Source organism: Corapipo altera, unplaced genomic scaffold (genome assembly GCF_003945725.1).
Source record: "Corapipo altera isolate COAL_440 unplaced genomic scaffold, ASM394572v1 44b, whole genome shotgun sequence".
Taxonomy (NCBI): Eukaryota; Metazoa; Chordata; class Aves; order Passeriformes; family Pipridae; genus Corapipo; species Corapipo altera.
The window spans coordinates 2,214,571-2,237,162 of NW_020884932.1; the positions used below are offsets into that span (position 1 = coordinate 2,214,571).

At 45.3% G+C, this 22,592-nt stretch overlaps 3 protein-coding genes across 6 annotated transcripts in view; 2 read left to right on the forward strand and 1 right to left on the reverse strand.

Annotated features, from left to right (window-relative positions):
• Positions 1-5,623: 5,623 nt before the first annotated feature.
• LOC113954740 (C-C chemokine receptor type 9-like) lies at positions 5,624-7,231 on the reverse strand. The gene has a single exon (XM_027659463.1). The coding sequence runs from the start codon at positions 7,229-7,231 to the stop codon at positions 5,975-5,977; it is 1,257 nt and encodes a 418-aa protein (XP_027515264.1). The 3' UTR covers positions 5,624-5,974.
• Positions 7,232-17,121: 9,890 nt separating this feature from the next.
• GLB1 (galactosidase beta 1) overlaps positions 17,122-22,592 on the forward strand; it is a 42,350-nt gene continuing 36,879 nt past the window's right edge. Inside the window, exon 1 of the mRNA XM_027659455.1 lies at positions 17,122-17,231. Within this exon, the coding sequence (XP_027515256.1) occupies positions 17,178-17,231 (54 nt within the window). The 5' untranslated portion in view covers positions 17,122-17,177. The remainder of the gene's footprint in view (positions 17,232-22,592) is intronic.
• On the forward strand, positions 17,132-22,500 carry TMPPE (transmembrane protein with metallophosphoesterase domain). Of its 4 annotated transcripts, none has more exons than XM_027659458.1 (3): positions 17,132-17,231; positions 19,253-19,402; positions 19,879-22,500. In XM_027659458.1, exon 3 carries the CDS (start codon positions 19,968-19,970, stop codon positions 21,282-21,284), a length of 1,317 nt encoding a protein of 438 aa, XP_027515259.1. In that variant the 5' UTR covers positions 17,132-17,231; positions 19,253-19,402; positions 19,879-19,967; the 3' UTR covers positions 21,285-22,500. The 4 variants fall into 4 exon arrangements, with proteins under 4 accessions (XP_027515259.1, XP_027515257.1, XP_027515260.1 ...); XM_027659456.1 differs by having other exon boundaries at positions 19,253-19,379; XM_027659457.1 differs by lacking the exon at positions 17,132-17,231 and adding an exon at positions 17,460-17,475 and having other exon boundaries at positions 19,253-19,379.

Below are 22,592 nucleotides of genomic sequence, written 5' to 3' on the forward strand. Positions count from 1 at the left end.
CCAGTTCTTAACATTTTTTCATACTGTGGCAAATATTTTTAAGCCACTGTTTATGTAACTCTTAAAGTAATTGTCTCCATCTAGTAAGCTAGATGTTTCCCTGAAGGTCTTTCATGTTGACAGTCCTGAGACTGGCTAAAGCATATGTTTGGAAGGAGGGGAATAAAACCACTTGATTGTTTTCATTTAGCATTTGAGTCTTTATGGTACCTTTTCTTCGGGTTTTCCTGCCCCTTGAGAATAGTTTTATGGCTTTTTTTTCTCCTCTCTGAAAGAGGACTAAGAATGGAAGCCAGAAACTGTAGTTTAAAGATCAAAAGGTTTGCTCCTAACCAAGGAGAGTATTTAAGGAGAAAAAGTTTCAAATGATGAAATACTCAGGATGCTAAGGTACAGGAGTGCTAAAGTACAGGTACAGGTAAAGAGTGCAGCTGTTCAAAACCAGCTGGTCAACAACAAGAATCCCATCATACCAGCTAGAAGAGGCTGTGCAGAGAAGATAGTAAAGAACCTGACATTAGTACTGACCTTTTGTTTGAATGCCACTGGCAGTTTATTACTGGAGCTATGGAAACCCAATAAAGGACTTTGCACAAGTGCAGGTTTGTGCAAGAGATTATTTCATTCAAGCACCTTATACCTCCGTTCATAAGGCACTTGTTTGTGTGAGCTGTGCCAGTGATGCTGAAAAGTCTGTTTATTTACAGGTGCTCAGGTGATTTGTTGAATTGGGCTTTTTATTACCTGCAGGAATGCAATTAGGAGAAAAGGAATATTTAAAATTGATCATAAAATTAATTGAAGGGGATGTCTTACTCGTAGGACAAAGAGATTATATACCGTGTTCAGCATAAGCAATGGGGTGATTTTCCTGGGTACTGGAAAGGGTTAGGAGGTATGGAGGGTAAGATTTTTGTTATACAGAGGTTTATGTGAAGAAAAGAATGTAGTTTCTTTAAGAAAATGACAGTGTTCCTTTACTCGATCTTACTCAATGTTTCTTAATGAAAAATGACAGAGATGTATTGCACGAGAAGGTACCATGTTACAAAATAGCAAAGCTACAAAAGCCTGACTTTGCTCCTTCCTCAAAATTGAAATTGCACTATAGTTTTAATCATGCTCAATCACTGAGGTTGTAACTTGTTCAGAAGCATCTTTTGGTCTTAACTGCCAAAGAATTGCAAACCCTGTTCACATCAGACTTCCTACTCCAGATATGGGAAAAATTATGTATACCAGTGTCTGTTACAGAGATGTAGACGGTTGTGTACTGGAATGTTTCTTGATGCTTTTTTTTTCCCCTTTTTTAACCTCAGGAATTAAAAAATAAAATTCTTTATCGTTGTGAATGTATGTCCCTTTCCTGCCCTGTCGAGATAGCTTTGTGTGGAAGATAAATCTGATGATTGTATGGTCTACTTCTAAGCGGGAAATGCTTTTACAAAATAAGGAAAATAGAAAATAGATTGTCAACTATTTCACAAATAGTGGTGAAAGGCCACATCTGTACAGTACAACAGAGGAACAGTGGAGATCCTTAAGTGAGCCAGTCCTCAGAGGTAGAACCAGAGCAGCCTCAAGGACAGCAAGTAAAGTCACTGTTGTCCCTGACAGTGAGCACATGGTCCTTTGGCTTAGGGCTCCCTTCTGGTTCTCCCCAGGTCCTAGCTGGCTCTGTACGCCTGGGTTCTGTGGCATGGCAGCGAGAGGCCAAGAAGTGCTGTGTGAGTCACAGTCACTCTTTGAGTGTCACCTCAGTGCATCTGTAATCCCAGCCCTGGAACACATGGGAAACACACGAGCTGCTGGGGCCATCCAGATGGGTCAGGAGGACAGCAGGCCACATCACCACCAGTCATTGCTTCTTTTGTCAGCTATTTCTGTTTTCTCACAGGAGTTTGCTCCTGGGGTGGAGGCTGCTATGCAGGAATATATGTGACATGAGTCTGTGTTTCAGACTGATCTGTGTTTGTGGAATCTTCCTTCTTCTTCCCATCTTCCTCAAGTTTTGTTTTTATTATTCGTTTATTAAAATATGAAATTCAAGGTTATCCTCATATTGTGCGATCCCTCATTTCAAAGCTACAATTACAAACAGAAGTCTCAGAGCATCTCCAGGAGCATCTCCAGAGGATGACACAAAGCAGCCTTTTATTTTCAGTGCCTATGTGAAGAATTTAGATACTGCATGTGTCTTATGAATATTCCTGATTTTGCTTAAGTCTAGAGTTATCTTGCTCTGCAGAAACATCAGAGAGTGAAATTCATGCTGCTGCCTGGTAGTGCACATTGTCACTTTATCACTGCTGAAGTGATAAAGTCCCAGTTCCACACTCAGAAGCTTCTCTCTAGGACAGGGTCTCTAGCAAAGCCTAATCTGGAGTACAAGGGATCTGCCAAGACTGAGTTTTACAAATACACAATACATGTGTAAGTGACCTTACCCTGCTGCACATCAGCTCTGCAGGGAAGGCTGTAGCTATTGAAAACCTTTGTGTACATTTCCAATAATCCATTTTTATCCATACTGATTACCACTTCCCTTCCTTGGTACTAGCGGCAAGGCTCTCCCAGCCCGACTTCTGCCTTATATTTCTGTTTTGCTGTGAGGAACATGTGAAGCTGCCACAAGTCAGCAGTACCCTCTGCATTAGTCCTTCAAGTGTCACAGGGATGCTTTGAAGCCCAAGTATAACGTTTAAAAACATGGCTCAGGAGACTTGGAAAAATCAGGCAGCACTCGAAGGCACTGGGAACCACAGTATCTGTTCAGTTAAATAAAGGATAATTGATTCAGAGCATACTTGGGTCTGCACATACTGCACTCAGATCAATGGCTGACTTTATTTACCATCACTTGAGTGATGCTTGCAGCTTTAATTGCCGTACTTTCACACCGTTCCATCACTTCCCTGCTCTCTGGAAGAGGCACTTGTATAAAGCATGTCTGTTTCAGGCAGGAGCAGGCATCAGGAAGGCAGGTTTGCCTGCGGAGAGTGAAAGTTTCTTATCGGCTCTCCAAGCTTCCTCTCCCTGTACCACAAGCAGCGTGGTGCTGTGCCGTGTGACTGCCTGCACCTTGGTCTCTGGGTGACAACACTTAGGGCAGACAAAGTCAAGCTGCTCCTTTAAAGAAAAGCGACAGCAGAGGAGACTACAGCCCAAAACTGGGAACATCTATGAAAAAATGGCCTCAAAGAGAGCAGAGGAGAACGAAGCCATGGAAGATCTTAGGCCTCTCCTGGGGCTTCCAACAAGTGCTTAGTGACCATCCTGCTAGAGCTGTGGGTAAGGCATGAGCAGTCCCACAGGAGGTGTGAAGGGATAGGGGCAGGGGAAGCAATACCCTTTGCCTTCACGGAAAACTCCCCTCCTGGAAAAGTGCATCAGCTGAAGGCTGGGGACAGCCTAGTGAGGCATAAGAGTGATTTTGGTAGGATGAATTCAACTAAAACATCAGGGCAGAGGGACAGAGGAGCCCCAGGAGGGCTTGACCACAAGGAGCTATGCTGCTGGCAGATGGAGGCTCCCAGCAGATGGAAGAAGGGGTAATGACAGCAAACATTTCCATGACTGAGCCCCTGCTCTGTGGTGGCCAACAACAAGGGACCCCACCAGTGACGAGGCTACAAGCCAGAGAGCCTGTAGGTAGGCAGCTTCCCTGCAAATACATGAGGCACCAACAGCCTCTGAAGCCACCAGCAGCTGCTGGACTGCAGGCAGCCGTGGTGGAACAAGCCCAATGAGGGAAAACCCACCCCAGAGGGGCTGGGCCCTGGCAAAGCAGCAGGGAGCAGCCTGACTCAGAGCAGGATGTTCATGACCCAGGGATGACCCCATCACCCCAAACTGCTCCAATTTTGTTGTCGCTTTACCACCCTCAGCAGTTTCACCTGCTGATCAAGCATGAATATTTCCCATGGCATTTTGAGGAGTGAAGAAGCTTTTATCTTCTCTGAGAAGGCCACAAAATTCAAGTTCCTGGGGCTGGTGAGATGCTATGCAGGGAAGAGGAGCTTGAGGCCCCCAGACAGGACCAGAGATTGGTAGTCCCTAAAGTTTGCACACTTGTTTGTTTGCATAACTCGGGGCCTCTTTTGGAGCCAGGAGGACCCTCTGACTAGGAGCACCCTCAGCCATAGGAAGAGCTGCTATGGGAAAGCATCTTCCCCCAGTGTGCTCCCTCCTCCCCTGCCCTCAGAAACCTGCCTTCCCTCCCAAAACTCCACCCCACCCCTCGCCTCAGGAGCTTAAACCCGCTGGTGCCTGTGGAGTTCTCAGCTGCACCCCAAGGGTTAGATATGTGAAGTAAACCCTGTTAGCAAAGCTTTCCTTTGGCCTTTTTGAGATGGGTAAATCGGAAACAGGTCATGTGTATGGATCCAAACCTGAGAAGGATGTGTGGGCAAGAAACAACCAGTTCATCCTCTTGGGATATGTGACAGTGCCTTTGTTTAGCAGAATTTCAGCTTCTGTTTGCTGAATACAGATTGCAAAAACCCCCAAAACCCTTCTTGCACATACAGTAAAAAATATGTACATCTTTGACAATTTTTATTTCCTAAGGAAAAGTTAAAAAAATATTTTAAAGTCCAATAAATGCATATAGAACTAGAACCCCATCTGCTTAGATGTACCCTATCCACTAGAAAAGCAGTGCCAAACAACGCAGAAAGCTTGTGTTTATCAACACTCTTTAATGATAAATGCACAGTGAAACCACTTTTTACCTGGAAGAAATAATTAACCAGAAGGCAAACTAGGTTAAATGAGATTATTTAAAACCTCCTGAGCATTATGACTTGCAACTGAAGACTGGGAAGTGGAGGCTTGCAGTCAGGCAGGACAGGCAATGCCACGTCCCTGTGAGCAAGGCGCAATGGACACACGATGTCCTGTGGCCTCAGGCACTGTTACAGCACCAACACAGGCATTCCAAAAGTCCTATAGAAGTTGTGGGGTGCATTACAGCACAGCATTTTGGGAACTGCTGCCTCTGCCAACCTGAAGTCTCATTCCAAATGTCGTGAAGTTTGACACTTAATAATGCTCTGTCTTACTGGCACCAGTCTAAATATATTTTGTCACTGTTAGCAAAGATACCAGCACATAACTGGCAGTCAGCTGAACCACTGGTTTGGTTTTTGTGTTCTGGTTTACTACAGTTTTGCACCATTCAGAAAATATCCCTGGGACAGACAGTACAGTGTCTCTGATACCCTTGAATTTTTACTGTGAGGTGTGATTTGTTTCCAGTACCAAAGTAGGAGCTATAGCATAAATTGTATCAAATTTCACCTGACATCACACAGCTAAACTATAGGAGAAAGGCAGGTCAGATTCTGCAATGACCAGTTTATGAACACAGATGACTGGCTTTTCTTTGCAATAAGAACCACATGAGCAGCCAAACAGAGTTGCATTTGCCCCGGCACAGAGAGCAGCATTTGCCCCTGCAACAAACCAGTGTTGGAGCTAAAGGCCGTTCTCCTTTACAGGGGAGGGGATCTGGTGCAGGAGTCTGGCAGGGCACTGGAGTCTGGCCACCTGCATAGGAGACCCTGGCATCACAGCAAATGAAGGCTGAACTCCCTCCTGCTGCTTCCTATGAGGAGGAGGAGTGGTTCATCCTGCTTTATCTGCCTCTGTTGCTGCTGTAACTGGGTTTATCACCTCCCTGTAAGACTTGTTATTTCAGGCTGTGGTCTGAGCTGCAGATGGGCCAGCTATTTACAGCTGTCACAAAGATAGCTTTTGTCCTCTATCAGTTCTGCTTATAGCAAGTATGGTTCCACTTTGCTGCTCTTTGCCAAAGGTTTCCTATCTTTTCAGCAAGCAAACCTCAGTTGGGTCTCACACATCAAGGACAGGGCTGCCAACCCTTCCTGCTCCTCTGGGACAGTCTTTGGGGTACACAGATGGCTTCCAAAGAGTCTCATGTTCCTCTAGAGAGGAGAGAGTGAGGACTAACTTACAAGAGGACTTTGCAAGGCGGGGACATAACAGAGGAGGTCAAGTGAGTGCTAAGGATCAGGGAGTTCCTCAGCCGCTGCCTCCCCAGCATGGTAAAGGACCAGTTTGAGCTGTGCTCCTGGCTGTCGCAGGCAGGGGAGAACTGCTTTTGGACCCTGCTTTGGCAGCAGCCACTGCTTTGCACCATCCTGCCCAGCACCATCCTGAAGCGCTCACCAGCAAAGACATAGAGGAAGGGGTTGAGGCAGCTGTGGAGGAAGGCAATGGCCTGGCTGACCTGCAGCCCGATGTCCAGCCGGTTGGCAGCCTGACAACTGTACAGTGCCCCAGTGTAGGTGTTGATGGCTTTGACCAGCAAAACAATATTGTATGGGAACTGAGAGAGGAGGAAAGCCGTGATGATCATGGTGATGATCTTCACTGACTTCTGTTTTTGGGATCTTTTGGCTTGTAGGAGGGTCTTGATGATAAGAGCATAACAAATAACCATGACAAGGAGCGGGAAGAAGAATCCAATTGTGACTTTCAAGACCAGCACGGTAACTCTGAAGATCCTGCTGACATTTGGTGGGTACGTGATTTTGCAAACTGTTATGTCACCCACCTGCATGGTTTGGCTGTATATGATTTCTGGGATGCACATGCCCAGCGCTGTCAGCCAGACGGCCAAGCACATGAGGTTGCTGCGCAGAAGCCACCTTCGCTTAGAAGTTTTAGCTTTCATTGCCTGGACAATAGTGATGTACCTGTCAAAGCTGATGCAGGTCAGAAGCAAGCTGCAGCCATAGAAGTTGATCTTATACAGGCTGTTGACGACTTTACACATGAAGTCCTTGAAGATCCAACCGCCAGAAGCAGCCTTGGCCCAGAACGGGAGGGTGAAAAGGAGCAGCAGGTCTGCAATGGCCAGGTGCAGCAGGTACCGATCCATCATACTTCTCCTGAAGTGGTATTTGCAATAGACAAGCACAACCAAAGCATTTCCTACTGTGCCCACAGTGAAGATAAGCCAGAAAAACACCGGCAGGAAGGCTTGAGAGAACTGCCTGACCTGCGTCTTGTCGCACATAAAGTCTGTGTTGTTCGCTGGGTTTCCACACAGGAAAAGCACTGCGCTGTCATTCCTGTAGTAATCCAGGCTGGTCTTGTCGGGGGGGGGAATCTGCAATAGGACATCTGGTAAATTCGTTTTGAGAGGCTCGGTAAAACATGCATTTGCTCCTCTCCACCAGATGCATTTGAAGATGCCTAACATATTCAATTTAAATGGGAAAGTGCAAAGGCTGCCAGGGAAACACTGCGTTTCAGACTGCTTGAAGTGTTCAGCACAGCAGAGACTTATAAAAGACCCACTGAGTAACACACTCTTTACAAAAGAGCAGTTCACCACCTCCAGCCAACTTCAGTTATTAAAACGGTAGGTGATGAAAGCATTTTCTCTGTCAGATCATTCAAAACATGGCCGGATTGGCAGCTTCAGATACCATACAAAACGCAAAATGCCCAACTTGGAAAGAAGTGGGGAAGAAGGCTTTGTTTTACTGCTACAGTGGAATGGTACCACTGGCTTGAAAGAGGCAGAAAACTGATGGAGGAAAAAAGGGGGGAGAGGAAAACAGTGATGAACAGTAACACAGCTGTATACTCACTATGCTTGCAGCTGCCATCTTCAGCCAGATCGTTACTCAGTGTTGAAGGAGGCTCCGTAGCCTGGAGAGGAAAGATCAGGGAAAACAACTGATTTGAAACAGCTCTGAAGTAGGACTGTGACTTTTTTCTTTCTTCCTCTTCTTCTACCTTTAATAAAAACCTCAACTCTATGAAACAAGTCTGGCCGGAAGATGAACAAACCACACAGAAATTGATGTTACTGATTTGAATTATTTAGCTATTTCCATTTTACAGATTTACACTTATCCTACCTTAGGTCTTCAACTTCTCTATGGCACTGTGCTGATTAAGTCCTTTGATGTACTACAGTACTGCAATCTCGTTTTTAACAAGCTGTAGACTGCCCAGCATGCACATGTAATAAGGAAGTAATCTGAAAGCACAATATCTTCAAAAAGATTCAGGAGAAAAAATGAAATATGTCTCTTAAATATCTAGCAACCAATAAGGAAAAGCATCTGCCTTTAAGGTAGTTTGCAATCTTAAATATTTGCATCCTCTGCAGCAACTGATTAACCTCTGCCTGCAACTTCTCTTTCTCATCTGTGACCCTGAGATTACCTCAGTTGGTTGGAGCATGGTGCTAATAATGCCAGGGTTTGGGATTTGACTGCTGTATCGGCCTTTCATTTAGGAGTTGGACTCGATGATCCATGTGTGTCCCTTCCAACTCAGACCACTCTGTGATTCTGAGTTTAGGCACAGCACTCATTGCTGTTGGCTTGTGAAACCTATGCCCCAGTAAACAAGTAAATATTGGGTTTTTACGCTGCAGATTGTTTTTCTGGTCAGTCCACCATCACAAAAGGTAGCTGACCCTCACAGGCTTGATGCAAAACACATGCACCCAAGTATTATTCAACATGGTCTGCTCTAGCCTGTCTGTGATAGTGCCTGGGGATGAAGCCTGAGGCTACTGGGAGCCCTCAAACAGCACAGACCTTCCCTCCAGAACCCTTCAAAAGCAGGTCATGTAACCAATCGAGAGGCCGCCTTGCAGAGCCAAACCTCTCGCCACAGCAGAAGCTGGGCAGAGCCGAACCTTCTCCATGGAGAAATGGCCCATGTTCATGCTCTGGCTTCCCTCTGGCTGCTTGTTGCCTGCTGACTAAAAGCACCCGTGACTGTGGCTGGCACAGGCGGTCAGTGAGCTACTGATTTCTCCCCACACCCATTTCTAACATGTTGTTGCAGCATCTGCTGAAGAGTGCAGAGTTGTGCATCCCCAGGGGGCTTTTTAATGTCATTTTCTTTTAGCTGTCAGACCTACCCTAAATTGCAATCACAAAGATGATTGTAACTGGGCCAATTGAGTGGCAAAAAAAAAGGTGATTGTAATTCTGTTTCCTTTCCATGGAGGTTGAACGTGGGAAAGACAGATATGAATAGTGGAGAAGGTGGGGGAGTCCCTTATGAGACAGGCTTGAGAGAGTTGGGGCTGTTTGGCCTGGAGAAGAGAAGGTTGTGTAGAGATCTCACAGCAATATTCCAGTATCTGAAGGGGGCCTACAGGGAAGCCAGAGGTGGACTCCTCGTCAGGAATGGTAGTGACAGAACAAGAAGAGTAATGTGTACAAATTAAAAGAGGGTAAATTTAGGCTAGAAGAATTTTTTTACTGTTAGGGTGGTGAGATACTGGAAGAGGTTGCCCAGGGAGGCTGTGGATGCCCCAACCCTGACAGTGTTCAAGGCCAGGTTGAAAAAGGCCGTGAAACCTGGTCTAGTACGAAGTGTCTCTGCCCATGGCAGGGAGAGGTGGGACTAGGCAATCTTCAAGGTTCCTTCCAACTCTTAACATTCTATGGGTGTGACTCACTGGCACACTCGCTGGGGGGGGGAGGGGGGCAGCCTGGACTTAGTGCCCAGCAGCCACACCTCTGCATGTTTGCTCTTTAAACCTGTAATCAACCTTTGGGCTTTTTGTAGGCTGAGCTGGGTGTGTGCTCCTGGGACCCCAGGCTGATTAGACCTGTCACAGACTGTTTATTCTGTGGTTTGCAGGGTTTAGGTGGCTCAAACACAGATGGTAATCTTCTTCTTTTTTTTTTTTTTCCCTTTTTTCCTGGTAAACTCTTTCAATAGCAAAAGGACAACATTGCATACCATCGTTTTTCTGCTCATGTGCATCATCTAGCACAGTGCGAATCAGAGGCTGCTCCCAGGCTGTGTCCTGCTGCAAAATGCTTTCACTGGAGGAAAAAAATATGCTGGAACAAGAACTGGGTCTCTCTGGGCAGCCGCCAGTGTACCCTGGGGAAGCTGCAACAGGAAGGAGGGTCTAGTCCTGCCCACTTCAGGCTGACCCACAGGCACAGCTTCCCATTGTTGCACACCAAGGCTGCAAGCAAGGAGGAACCAGGGTAGCAGGAACTGCATCATGCCTTGCAAAAACTGGTGCTTTGCAAGCAACAGCAAAATGGAGCAAAACAAAAGTACACCACTTTCAAGAGGAAAGACCAGGCTATTCCTGCTGCAGAAAGTGGAGAGACTCAGGACGGGACTGCAGGTAGTCATGTAAAGTTCCTGCTGGTGACAACCATCGAGAAGAGTGACAGGAAAGATTCTGAAGAAGAAGGCAGTGAGCAGTGGTTAATAAATATATGAATTTGCACATCTTATGTCTTCTTTCTGGTAAGCTGACATGCAAATTATTCTGATTTAAGTTCCTGTTTCTGCAGGAAGTCCAAGCATCACAGTATTTTGCTTTCATGATATCATTCAGCTATGACTGATGCTTATTCAACTCACACTTCAAGGAAACTTCCAAACTGTGGTTCAGGCTCAGTTCCAGTTAAGGAGAAAACAATGATTCTGGCTAGGTTTTGAGTTGGGCTCCACTGTTACTTGGCATTATGCTCCGGTGTCAACAGCGTGGCATCTCCTTCCAAAGGGAAGGAGCCCCAGCTGCTCCACGCTCCACCACTAAGGTGTCTGCATATGCTTAATACTTAGTTGTCATCCTGAAACTCTTCCTGAAACAGGTGTAGGTTTGTATGCGATGATACCCCTGTATAACACTTGGCCTCTCTCACTGCCTGGGCCCTCCAGTAGGAAAACAGAAGTGAGGGAGTAATCTCAGCTAAACTCCAGGGTACCTGCTAAGGAAAGCACAGGTGTGAAAGCACAGGCATAGTCTCTGGCCTCTGGCACAAGTTACTCTGGGTTGGCAAATGGCTGCCTGACAGAGGACCCATGGTAATTATTCCTAATTCAGGCTTGTTTGGCCCTTGGTGTAATACAAGCTGATTCAGCACTGGGAGAGCTACATTAACTTCAGTAGGGTAAAGGCATGCCCATGGGTAAAGCCTCTGATGCAAAGGATCTTCACATTCTTTGGTCTCTCCTTCATGAATCTGAGCCCTCGTGCTCAGGATTTAAGTGACTTTAATCAGACTTAATTTAATTCTCCCTAGAGGCAAAGTAATAAATTTATCTCATCCCACTACTTCACACAGCCCGTTCCGCTGTATTAAAAGTCCCTGGGGCAGATAAATGTCCAGACCAGAGCACAGGGAAGTGCTCATCTTGTTCATTACTTTTCTGTCAAATGCCATTTGTTAAATGTGAGTGTTGCTGACAGCAGCAGCTTTTTTGCCCCCGAGGGTGGGAACAGAAGCAGAACGGTGTGAACGTTTGTCTATTTGCCAAATTTCCGTGAAACTTGCTCCTTATCTTTGCTCAGTGCCATCCACAGTTAGTTCCTTTCAAACAAAAACTGAGACAATGTGGTCAGTTCTTGCAATACCAGCATGCATCATGAGATAACTTGTGATTTCCCTTCAGCTTATATCATTACAAAACTAAGCATCTTTCTTTTTCTTACAAATATGTTGCTTTCATGTTCATCAAGAGGACTTGCAAGTGTAATGCTTTTTTGTTTGTTAGTTTAAAGTAAACAGGAAAATTAAAACCAGCAGCATTTCCTATATGTCTTCTTTTTAAATTCAGAGTGCTTAATACTAAGCACAACTTGAGATGATTTTTAAAGCTCCTCATTTATTGCTCCTCTGTACTAAGGGCAGATATGTACCCAGCTTGATATGCTGATCAGGTTCTGGAAAGATTCTGCAGAAACAGAACAAAACTTGGGATTATACCCTCTGCTGAGGCTGATCAAGAAGTTTCCTTTTGCCACAGTGAAAACTGCACTGTGTTTACATTAAATCTGGCTTTTAATATATCTATTTTCCACTCAGTTAAGAGGACATTAACCTGCTTCTTTCCAAGCAGGCTATTTTAGAGGTTCAACAACCCCTCAGATAGTCTGTTTAGGAGAGGCTGTGGCTGCAATTCACTGTCCTCTATGAGCAGGATATTTTACAGACCACAGGATCACAGAATATTCTGAGTAGGAAGGGACCCACAAGAATCATCGAGTCCAGCTCTTAAGTGAATGGCCTGTATAGGGATTGAACCAACAACCTTGGCATTATTAGCACCATGCTCTAACCAACTGAGCTAAATCAGTGAGATCAGTGTCTCCATGCCAAGCAAACAAAAGAGTGTTTTATTCCCATTTCCAGTGTGAGTACAGAGTCATTAAATTTTTCCTTCTGTTTAGAAAGGTGGAAAGCTAAAGTAAAAAACTATCCTGAAAACTCTCTGAATGGCCCAGGTAATTAGAACATCCAGCCCAAAAATGCACCAGCCCAAGCCTGCCCAAGTGAACTTCTAACAATAGCCAAAACCCTACTTAGTTTTGGCTGTGAGGATGGGTTGCAGACACAGAACTTGGAAGAAAAAAATATTATTTACACTACCCTAAGTGTAGTATTATTTTTCCTCCACAAAAATAGGACAGGTTTAAAGTGCAGAATTACTAAGTACTGAAGATACAGTTACCCATTTTCTACAAATATATATATCTATATTTCTGTGAACCCAATTCCTGTTTGCTGCCAAGGTATGCTTCAGCAATCCCTGTTCAGAGCCATATAATCAGCAGCTGCTTTTACAGAGCACTGAGATGTTACAGAATATCCCTGAAAATCAGCAGCATCAAGTTTAATGTGAACAGGGTTCCTAATGTTAGTAAGTAGTTGGGAATTAATTATCTTATTTAAATCAGCAAGGGTCACAGCACTTTAAAACAAATTCTGTAATGAGTAAAAGCACATTTTGGTGATTTGCTTTGTTGTTTCAAAGTTATTCTACAGAGTAAGTTTTTCAAAATGGCAAATAAAATTGTGTGCAGCACCTACTGCACCTTCCATAGTGAACAGGATGATGTTTTTATAGTGGAGTGGCATCCTGCACAAACTCCCAGCAGTTTTTCTACCACTTTTTCAGTCTTTTCCCCCTCATCTTTGTATTTCTTGACTTTTTTTTCTTATTATTTGAGCTCAGTTCTTGTTTCTTTTTTTTTTCAGATACAGTAATAGTCAACACGCCATGACATAGTCTTAGCCTGAAGCTATTGTGAGAAAAACAGAATCATAGAATCATAGAATCACAGAATAGATTGGGTTGGAAAAGACCTCCAAGATCATCAAGTCCAACCCCTGATCCAACTCCAATTACTATATCATGGCACTAAGGGCCATGTCCAATCACTTTTTAAAAACCTCCAGGGATGGTGAATCCACCACCTCTCTGGGTAGGCCATTCAATGCCTGATAACCCTCTCTGTAAAGAATTTCTTCCTAAAAGAAGGAATCTGTAATGGCACTACCGTATTATGTATCATAGTAAAATTACAGCATGTAGTAAAATACGTACCATGTAATATAGTAAAACATTTAAGGCACAGATATGCAGCAAATCCATCTAGCAGTTTTTCTTTCCCCCATTCTCTCTGCATATCACACCACAATGTGCCATGTAGGCTCTGGCACACATTTGGGTGAGACTGGACAGAAAATAAACTTTTCCAAAAAGGTTCTAAGAAAGGACTTGAAGGGCAGATTGTATTTTTCACACAGATGATCAATATAATGTTTCGTTATTATTTTAATATTTCTGGAATTTGGTACCAAGAGATACTAAACATTCCATTGTAATGACACAGTAGGACAAATAATGGCTTTTACTGGTGTCCTTTTAGCATTAAACAGCAAACAGTAAGTTTCAAAGAACAGGATTGGACCCCACAATTCAAAACACAACGTTCTGGGTTAAAACTGCCAATACCAATAGCCCTAGGTGACCCACCTCAGCCTGGCTTTACTTTCTTCTGAATCAGGTAAAAATCCATCTTGTGTTCATGAAAAGCCTTTTTAAACAGGCTTTAAAGGACTGTTTGTTGAGAGGCATCTGAGGATCTGAACTTGGAAATAACAGGCAAATTATTAGATCATACACAGCTGAAGAGAAATAAGCACAATTTATTATTCACCTATTTGCCTCTGAAAAGCAATTAACCAAACCCACCAGTAAATTCATTAGTAATAGCAGCAATTACTGCCAGCAGAAAAGCCCTCTGGGCTGTAAAGCATGGGCATAACTGGAAGGAAGAGTGGACAGCAAGAAGCATTTTGGTAGTGCCACGTTTTGGTGTGCTTTTCCTATTGGGTGTCACTGCAGGGTAGGGCTGAGACACAAGAATGAGACATTCCCCATGAAAAAACACACTGTAGATACACATAAAGATATAAAATCTGAATAGAGTTTTTTGGGTATGGGTGTGTTTTGGTGTGTGGGTTGGGTTTTTTTGTTTCATTTACACACTCTTGCACTTAACACTTGATAAAAGACGAGGATTTCCTCTTCAGAAAAGGTACTAATGATAATGCTGACTTTGTAAGTCCAAATCATGACTTTCTTGTAACAACGTGATAATCTGTTCTGACTAAAAGGCTTTCTTTTTGTTAGTTACTGTGTTCTGTTCTACAAGCCGACAAGTTAGATAGTTTTATAACCAGTTAATGGCATGGAAAAATAAGAGTTAGTTTCAGTTGCTGTCATTCTTCAGTTTTTCCTCATCTGTTGCACTTGTTGATGGCCCAAGTCCATATCAAACACAAGTCATGAGCCAAGAGATGGCTATTCTTTGGAGCCTGCTGCTTCAGGCTGTGTCACCAGAAATCACGTGGCTGAGTGCTGTGGAATTCTGAAAGCTCTTCCAAGTGTGTACATCTGTTTGATGCTCAGCTGCGTTTGGCTCCACTGGCCTTGAGGTTCAGCCTTCTTTTGCTTGGTAGAGATACTTTCTTATAGTAAAGACAGTAATGGTGCCTTTGGCACTTGGCAAGCAAGGACAGACAGACCAGACCTAGCTCCTGTTCAGGGGGTAAAAAACCCAAGGGCTGCTGTTGAACATTCTCATTCCTGTCAGGCATTCACATTCCTATGCTGTGTATTCTTAATTAATTTGGGAGCTGTCTGTGCCTGCTTGCCTAGTTTGGAGTACCCACTCAGAGTAAATGTTCTGTTGGCTGCATTTGTCCTTAAGGGATATAAAAACTTGACAGATCTCAGGTCCAACTACTATTTTAGGAGAATCATTGGCTTTGTTGCTCACATTGTAGGCTGGTTCATACAGTGGCTTTTAACTCTTGAGTGTTTGCCTGCATAAATGTGCAGGGGAAAGAGATAAAACCAGACTCGCCACCAATGAGCAATGGGGTGGCACACCAAAGTTTGAGGGATTGTGTGCCAGTGAGATCCTCAGTCGGCTACACAAAGTGCTGGGTACAAGGAACTGCATCTGAAATGTTGCTACACCAATGCACACAGCACAAGGAAAAGGCAAGAGGATCTTAGAAGCCTTGGCTCAGTCCCAGAGATGCACCAGCATTGGCATAGGCAAAACCTGTGGCTGATGTGCTGTAATGGATGATTACAGGCTCTGTAGGAGAGACAGGCAGGGCAGACAAGGCGGGGGAGTGGTGTTGTATGTAACAAAAGGGCTGTAATGTACAGAGCTTCCTGATGGTGATGGCAGGGTTGTGAGCCTTCAGGTAAGGATTAAAGGACAAACAAATAAAGCAGATGTCATTGCAGGAGTCTACTACAGGCCACCCAGCCAGGATGATGACACCAACAAATTAGTCTTTAAGCAACCAAGAAGTACCTGTAGATCAACACAGCTGATACAAACAGGTCCAGAAGATTCCTAAAACACCTGTACTTATTGGTACAGGTACTATGGGAACTGACTAGGAAAGGTGCCTTCCTTGGTTTGTTATTTGTTAACAGACAGGGTCTCGTGGATGAAGTGGTGATTTGGGACCATCTTGGCCACAGTGACCATGAAACAATCAAGTTTAAAATCTCCCCTGACAGAAAGAAAAGTGACAGCAAAACTTCAACTCTGGATATGTAGTGAGCAGAATTCAAGCTGCTCAGGGAACTAATTAGTGAGGTCCCCTTTCAAAGGAGCTAGGGTCCATCAGTGATGGTCAGTTTTCAAGTGTCACCTCTGAAGAGCACCGGAGTGGGCAATTCCAAAACTCTGGAAGTCAAGCAGCCGAAGTGGAAGGCTGGTTTGGCTGAGCCGGGATCTTCTTCTGGAGTTAAGGTGAAAAAGGGAAAGTGTATGGCCAGTGGAAGCAAGGCCAGGGGACATGGGAGGACTTCAGAGATGCTGGAGTAGTGGACAGCCAAACTGCCAATCATGTGGCCACTGCTTTGCTGGGAAGCTAAGCAGAGGTGGCCCCAACTCCTATCAGGAGAGTGCCAGGGAGGACTGCCTTCTTGCTTCTGCCTTTTGCTTCTGCCCCTTTCCATTTTGTTTTTTTCTTTTCCATTCCTTCCCTTCTTCCTCTCCCCGGCCCTGGATTTTGTCATCCTCCTTCAAAAACGTCCTTGCCTGCAAGGTGGAAATCAGTCACATGGATGGAAGTGAGAGTACGGCCATCTCCCCACCCTCTTTTTGTCCCTTCGGCATCCATGCCTCTGTCACTGGCCTGTAGACTGGGAGATCACTCTTGCATTTCCTTGGCACGGGTGTGCGAGGCATTTCTGCCCAGCCAAGGTGGTGGGGGCGGGTGTTCCGTCATCCCCTTTGGGGAGCTGGGACAAGTTCCAGGGCCTGGAGCCTGTGTGGTGTTGCAGGCAATCGTCTGCCCACGGGAGATAAAGGCCAGAACCAGCCTTCTGTCTGGGCACCTTTTCTGTGGGGCAATCTTTGGAGATGTATTCAATATTGGAGGTTGTATCTTAATTTCGGTGCTGGGCTCCTGAAAGAGGATGACAGTGCTTTTACATGGGAAGGAAAGCACCTAGCCCCAGTGTGAATTATGGGCTGCCCAGGAGAGGTAAAGGCCAGAAAGACCTTTCTGTCTTGCAAACTTCATGTGGGAGCAATCCTTGGACTTACACAATATTGGAGGTTATATCCAAAAAGTCTGCTGTGAGCTCCTGAAAGGGCATGACTGCTTTAACACGGGACGGAGAGCACCTAGCCCCCACGCATCAGGGGCAGACGATGGTCTGCCTAGGGGAAGTCTCCTGGGAGGTGGTGGGAGGCAAGGGCAGGAGGAGTCAGGGCGCGGAGGGCGGTGCCGTGGGTGCCGGTGGGGCGGGAGGAAGGATGCCCGTTTCCCGGCGGAGCCGTCAGCTGACGCCGCCGTTTCCTGGCCGTGCCCGCCATGCTGCGGCTGCTGCTCCCGCTGGCCGCCCTGGCCGCGCTCCTCCGGGCGGCGGTGAGTCCCTCCTCGCCTCTCCCTCCTCCAAGCGCACCTGGGGCCGTGGGGGGCGGCTCCGAGGGGCTCCGGCGTGGCTGAGGGCTGGCAGGGGCCTCTTGCCGCCGCTGGAGGAAGGCGCTCCGCCCTTGGTCCGTTTTTAATTAAACCATGAGCGATTTGGGGCTCATGGGCGGCGAGCAGGGCGCGGGTGCCGGGATTGTGCTGCGCCGAGGGGGAGGTCCCGCGGCAGGGACGAGGAAGGGTCCGTGCCCTTGTCCCGAGCAGGCCGTGTGGAGCTGGGGAAGGGCTGGCGGTGGCGCCCTCCGGGGGGGGATGGCCGGGGTCGTGTCCGGCCCGGAATGGTGGTGGGAGCTGTCCTTCGGCCAGCGCCGGGGCTCCCTGCGCTCCCGGGAGTCGTGGGGTGCAGGGCCTCGCCGAGCAGCCAAGGGCGGTGCGGGAACCGGTGCCGATCCCATGGGAAAACTCGCTCGTCCTGTGGTGTGTGAGAGGAGGGAAAGGAGTTTTTCCTGTTCTGCATCGAGTCTGTAGTAGGCACTTTGTCCCCTACCACTGCCTAAGGACAAATCCTTGGTCTTGACAGTGTTGTGGCTCATGCCTTGAGTTTGAGGCAGTGTGTCGCTGTTACCTTGGTAGATGGTGCAGTTGAATCGTGCACAGGTGGTTGAAGTTGTTATGAAAAGCAGCACAGCCTCAAGTGAGACCTCTATGGAATGGGTGACAGTAAATGTGGGGGAAGTTATGGTTGAGCCTTCCAAAATTCTGAAGGTTGATGGGTAAGAGGAATGGAGAACCAATACTCACCAAATTTGGTAGTATTAGCACTCCTGGGGATTTAATAGATTAGTTTAAAACAGATTAAGTACTGTAAAAATATATAGTGAGTTTCAAGAATTTGCTGCCATGGGAGGTTGTAGAAGCAGACAGTGTTTACTGGATTAAAAAAATTGGATTTGCCAAATTTAAATATATCAGGTTCATAAACAACATTCAGAAATGACTAGGCAAGGATTTGCTTTCGAACATCCCTAGTGTAGCAGCTTTATCAGCTGGAGGAGTATGAGGGAGCAGACCATGGACTGTGGCCAGGGTCATGTAATTTCTTTAAACAGCATTTCTTGTTGCTGTTGTCCAGACAGAATATTGCCTGGTGTCTAGAGGACCTATGGACTTGGATCAGTAGATTAGCAGGGCATTTTTTATGCTCTTATCCTTCCTAGCTTTGTTTGTGTAAAATAGCAGGGTTTTAATATGAGAGCTTGAGGAACTGAGGGTGGCAGACACGGTTTTTCTTATCAGCCCACATTTCCCTGACACAAGCAATGAGGGAAGGGATCCTTTCAAAATTTGGTCTAGTCTTCAAAATAGAGCAGGGTCCTGTTATCACGGAGCTGCTAATGTTCTTTTAAATTAGCTTGGGAATGTATATGCTACAAATAAGCAACCTGGCAAACTGCAGTTTTGAGACTTCTGGGCTCAGGCTCACTGCTGAGCCCTCCAAGGCCGCTTTTGTGTCCTAGTTCTGAGATATTTTTGGCTGTAATGATTGCTTTTTCTCTAGTTAAGTGTGGACTGTGGGACAGGAAGTGTGTTGAAAATAAGCATATGCCACTGCATGACTGTTATGTCAGACGTGACCTCTATTGTATATTATAAAAGACTATCCAAACTTTTTTCATCTACAATTAAAATGAAACAGTAGGTTTGTTTTAAATAGAAATATGCATTAGTAGAAACACTGTGACTCTGAGCAAAATACAGAGCAAACCAGGGAATTCCGGTGCAATTCAAACATGATTGATCCTTATTTGTTTTCAATCTGTGAGCAGATATGTGGTAGACTCTACTCCCTTCTAAAGGAGCAGAGTGTGTGATGTTTTGATCCCTTTTCAACTAATCCCTGTTAGAATAGGATATGCTGAAGTAGGCATTGAAACTTGGAAACTGTACATGTAGTGGAAGTGATCTGGCAGCGAGTAGCAAAACACAATGTGAGTTTCACTGATCCTACTGATTTTCAGGGCTTTGGAGAAGTCTGATTCGCAACTGCAGGCAAGGATATCTGCTGATACATCATCTGCAGTTTCTGGGACCACAGTTGCATCTGGTAGCTGTTCCAGTGGGGATTTCACTGCTGCTGTAGCATGTGTTAGTAGAACCTCTTGCATTCGGTAAGAATGAGGTAGGGTGATGCCTGCTTTTCGGATGGAGCCAACTGCTTGGGAAGAAGAACAGAAAACACATGTTAAATTAATATCAGAAACAACTTAGTCCCAGAACATGTATGAAATTTCCAAATACTATAATGGTTGTTTCCAGGACTCATTGCATCCCTGTTGCGATCTATTGCCATCTGCTATAAGGAAGTCTTAATGAGAAAAGAGCGTATTAAAAAAAAAAAAAAGGGTGGGGGAGGAATCATAGAGGGCTGCAGGCAGGGAGCTTGGAAGGGGACTGCCAGAATCCAGTCTTTTCTGTTGTCTGATTTAGTCCACATCAGGACATCTCCTCTGTGTCTTTATAACAGTGATTCTGCATGACCCAGCATCTTGGGTAGTATGTAAAGTAACAATCCCTTTATTGCAGTCTGGGAAAAAGGGAATGTGTGTAATATTTTAAAACGGCTGATACTGGTTCCTGGTTGCAGGCTTTGTTGACCCAAGGCACCCCTTCATAACCACATTATTGCCTACTGGAGACTTCTGCAGAACAGAAGGGAGCAGTCAGGAAGCAAAGATGATCTCCTTCAAGCAACTGCCCCTTGAAGCAAAGGCTGCAGTGGCTGCAGGAATGGTTTTCTTCTCTATGATGCTGTCGCGGAGTTTTCTGGCAGAAAAACTCGATCTCAGGACGCGGCACTGGGTTATAAGGCTGCAGATGGCACTATTTGCCAATACACTCATGCTGGTGGGATCTCTTCATGTTTGGAAAAGCACAGTCACCATGTTCACCAGGTCTTCAGCTGCCAGCTCCCTCTGTTTCATGCTGTGGAAAATAGCTGTGTTCATGTTTCTAGCTTTGGCTCATTCAAGCTTCTTTACGTTGCTATTTCTTGTTGCAGAAGAGCCCTATTTCTTCTCTTTAGCTGCCTACACTTGCCTTGGGGCCTATATCATTCTCATCTTCTTCCTCTTCACTCTAGGCTCTGTAGAGCAGGCTTACAAGTTCTTAGTGGGGAGAGGCACTAAGGCAGGCACTGGCAACAGGAACAGAACAGCAATGAAACCAGTTTTGGCAGTCATGTTGACTCTTGTGCTGACTGTTGTCGGGCTGTTAAATGCTTCCCAACCTCCTGCTGTGAATTCAGTGGAGATTCCAGTTCACAAGCTGCCCTCAACCATGACTAACCTGAAAGTGGTGTTGCTTTCAGATATCCATCTGGGGCCTACTGTTGGCAAGACCAAGCTTGCCATGATAGTGAGAATGGTTAAGGCTTTAAAACCAGATATCACGGTGATCGTTGGGGACCTGACTGACGCTGAGGCAGAGATCATACGACCTGCTGTTGAGCCTCTTGGAGAACTTGATTCCCCTTTGGGGACGTACTTTGTCACAGGAAACCATGAGTACTACACATCAGATGTTAGCAACTGGTTTGAGCTGTTAAAATCATTTAACATTCAGCCACTGCATAATGAGAATGTGAAGATTGTCTCGCCAAAGAGCACTGATGACTGGTTCTGCCTGGCTGGCGTGGATGATATTGAAGCAGATGTATTACGCTACTCGGGACATGGCATGGATTTGAAAAAAGCTCTCAGAGGTTGTAGCAGTGAGCATGCAATAGTGCTTTTAGCTCATCAGCCAGTTGCTGCAAAGTGGGCCCTTCAGGAGAGACCAGACATAAATTTAATTCTCTCTGGCCATACTCATGGAGGGCAGATTTTCCCTCTAAATGCTGGAGCTTATCTTCTGAATCCATTCTTTGTTGGCTTGTACAAAGTTGGGCAGAACACCTTTGTCTATGTCAGCCCAGGGACGATGTACTTTGGAATACCCATGAGGCTGGGCAGCAGAGCTGAAATAACGGAGATAATCCTACGTTCTGCTTGAGTTTTCCATTTGACAGACTTCTGCCATTCTTTTTTTGGTCAGTATATTGGCTCTTCTGCTGTGAAAGCAAATCCTTTTTCAGGGAAGCCAGAGAAGATGTATTGGGCTGAACTTCAGCAGGTTCTATTAAGTTTGAGCAGAAAACACTAAACTGTATCTTGGGCCTGTGAAAGAAATCTGGGGCATGTTAAAATACTGAAGAAGTTAGTTCTTTGAGTTCGCTATCGCTGAGATTCTGCATTGAAAGCTAATGCTGATGTCATGCAGATAATGTATGTCCTGTGCATGTTTAGTAATATCTCTTTCCTGCACCTACTTCATGTTCCAATATTTGCTATCTATCAGGCAGCTGCCTTATCCAATCTCAGGCAGGCAAAGTTCTGATCTCATGCAGTGAAATCACTCGTGCATGTTTTGCAGAAGGGACTGCAGAGTTCCCGCTGAGTATGCAAAATGTAGAAGTCTTATACTAGAAATCTTAGGGGAAGGGAATGGTTGAGGATTTTTTTTTTTAATTGAGGCTGGATATCCGTATCCTTCTAGCTGTCTGCAACATGCACGAGGGCTTCCAGTCTGTGCTTACTAGTACAGTAAGATGCCAGCCATCAGTTCCTGAAATCTAATTTTTTTCGAGTTAAAAAGTTGGTGAGACTGACATCAAAGGATGAAAGTAGCAGTCATTCTCAGGCATTTCTCCAGAATAGCTGAGCATCTAGTAATTACTTACTGAAAATAGCTCTAATAAAAGCAAATGAGAAAGAAATTTCAAAATTAATTTCTGTTGCTGTCTGAGCATGCAGTACCTCCTGATGTAGAGCACAAAATCCCAAGCTGAAATACTAAATGTCTTTTCATCCTATGGTTTTTTTCTTTCTGCCTAGTTTCTGCTCTGTCATTTTTCTCTTGCAAGAGTAAGGAGATGCTGTTTGAAAACAATGCAAATAGGTTAATGCTTGAACTTTGTTTGAATGCTTTAATATCTCAAGTAAATTGTGTCCTTTTTCAAGTAGACTAAACTCTGCAGTGGGTGACTTTCCTTAAGAGCACTTGTGTATCGTTGTCCTGGGTGTCTGTAGCCACAGGGCTTCCCTTGCTCTGCCTTTCTGCCCAGCAGCACCTGGGTTCCTCTCAGGCAGACCCATGTAGCATGGGGCAGAAGAGAGTTTTTATGTGGGAGACTGAGGATGGCAAGACCAGAACTGAGGTGTTCAGTCTTTTCCTGCCTTCCTGTGTGAACCTGAAGCACATGAGCACACTTCTGTGTGAACCTGAAGCACACTTCTGTTTTGTTCTTCAGCTTCCATTCTT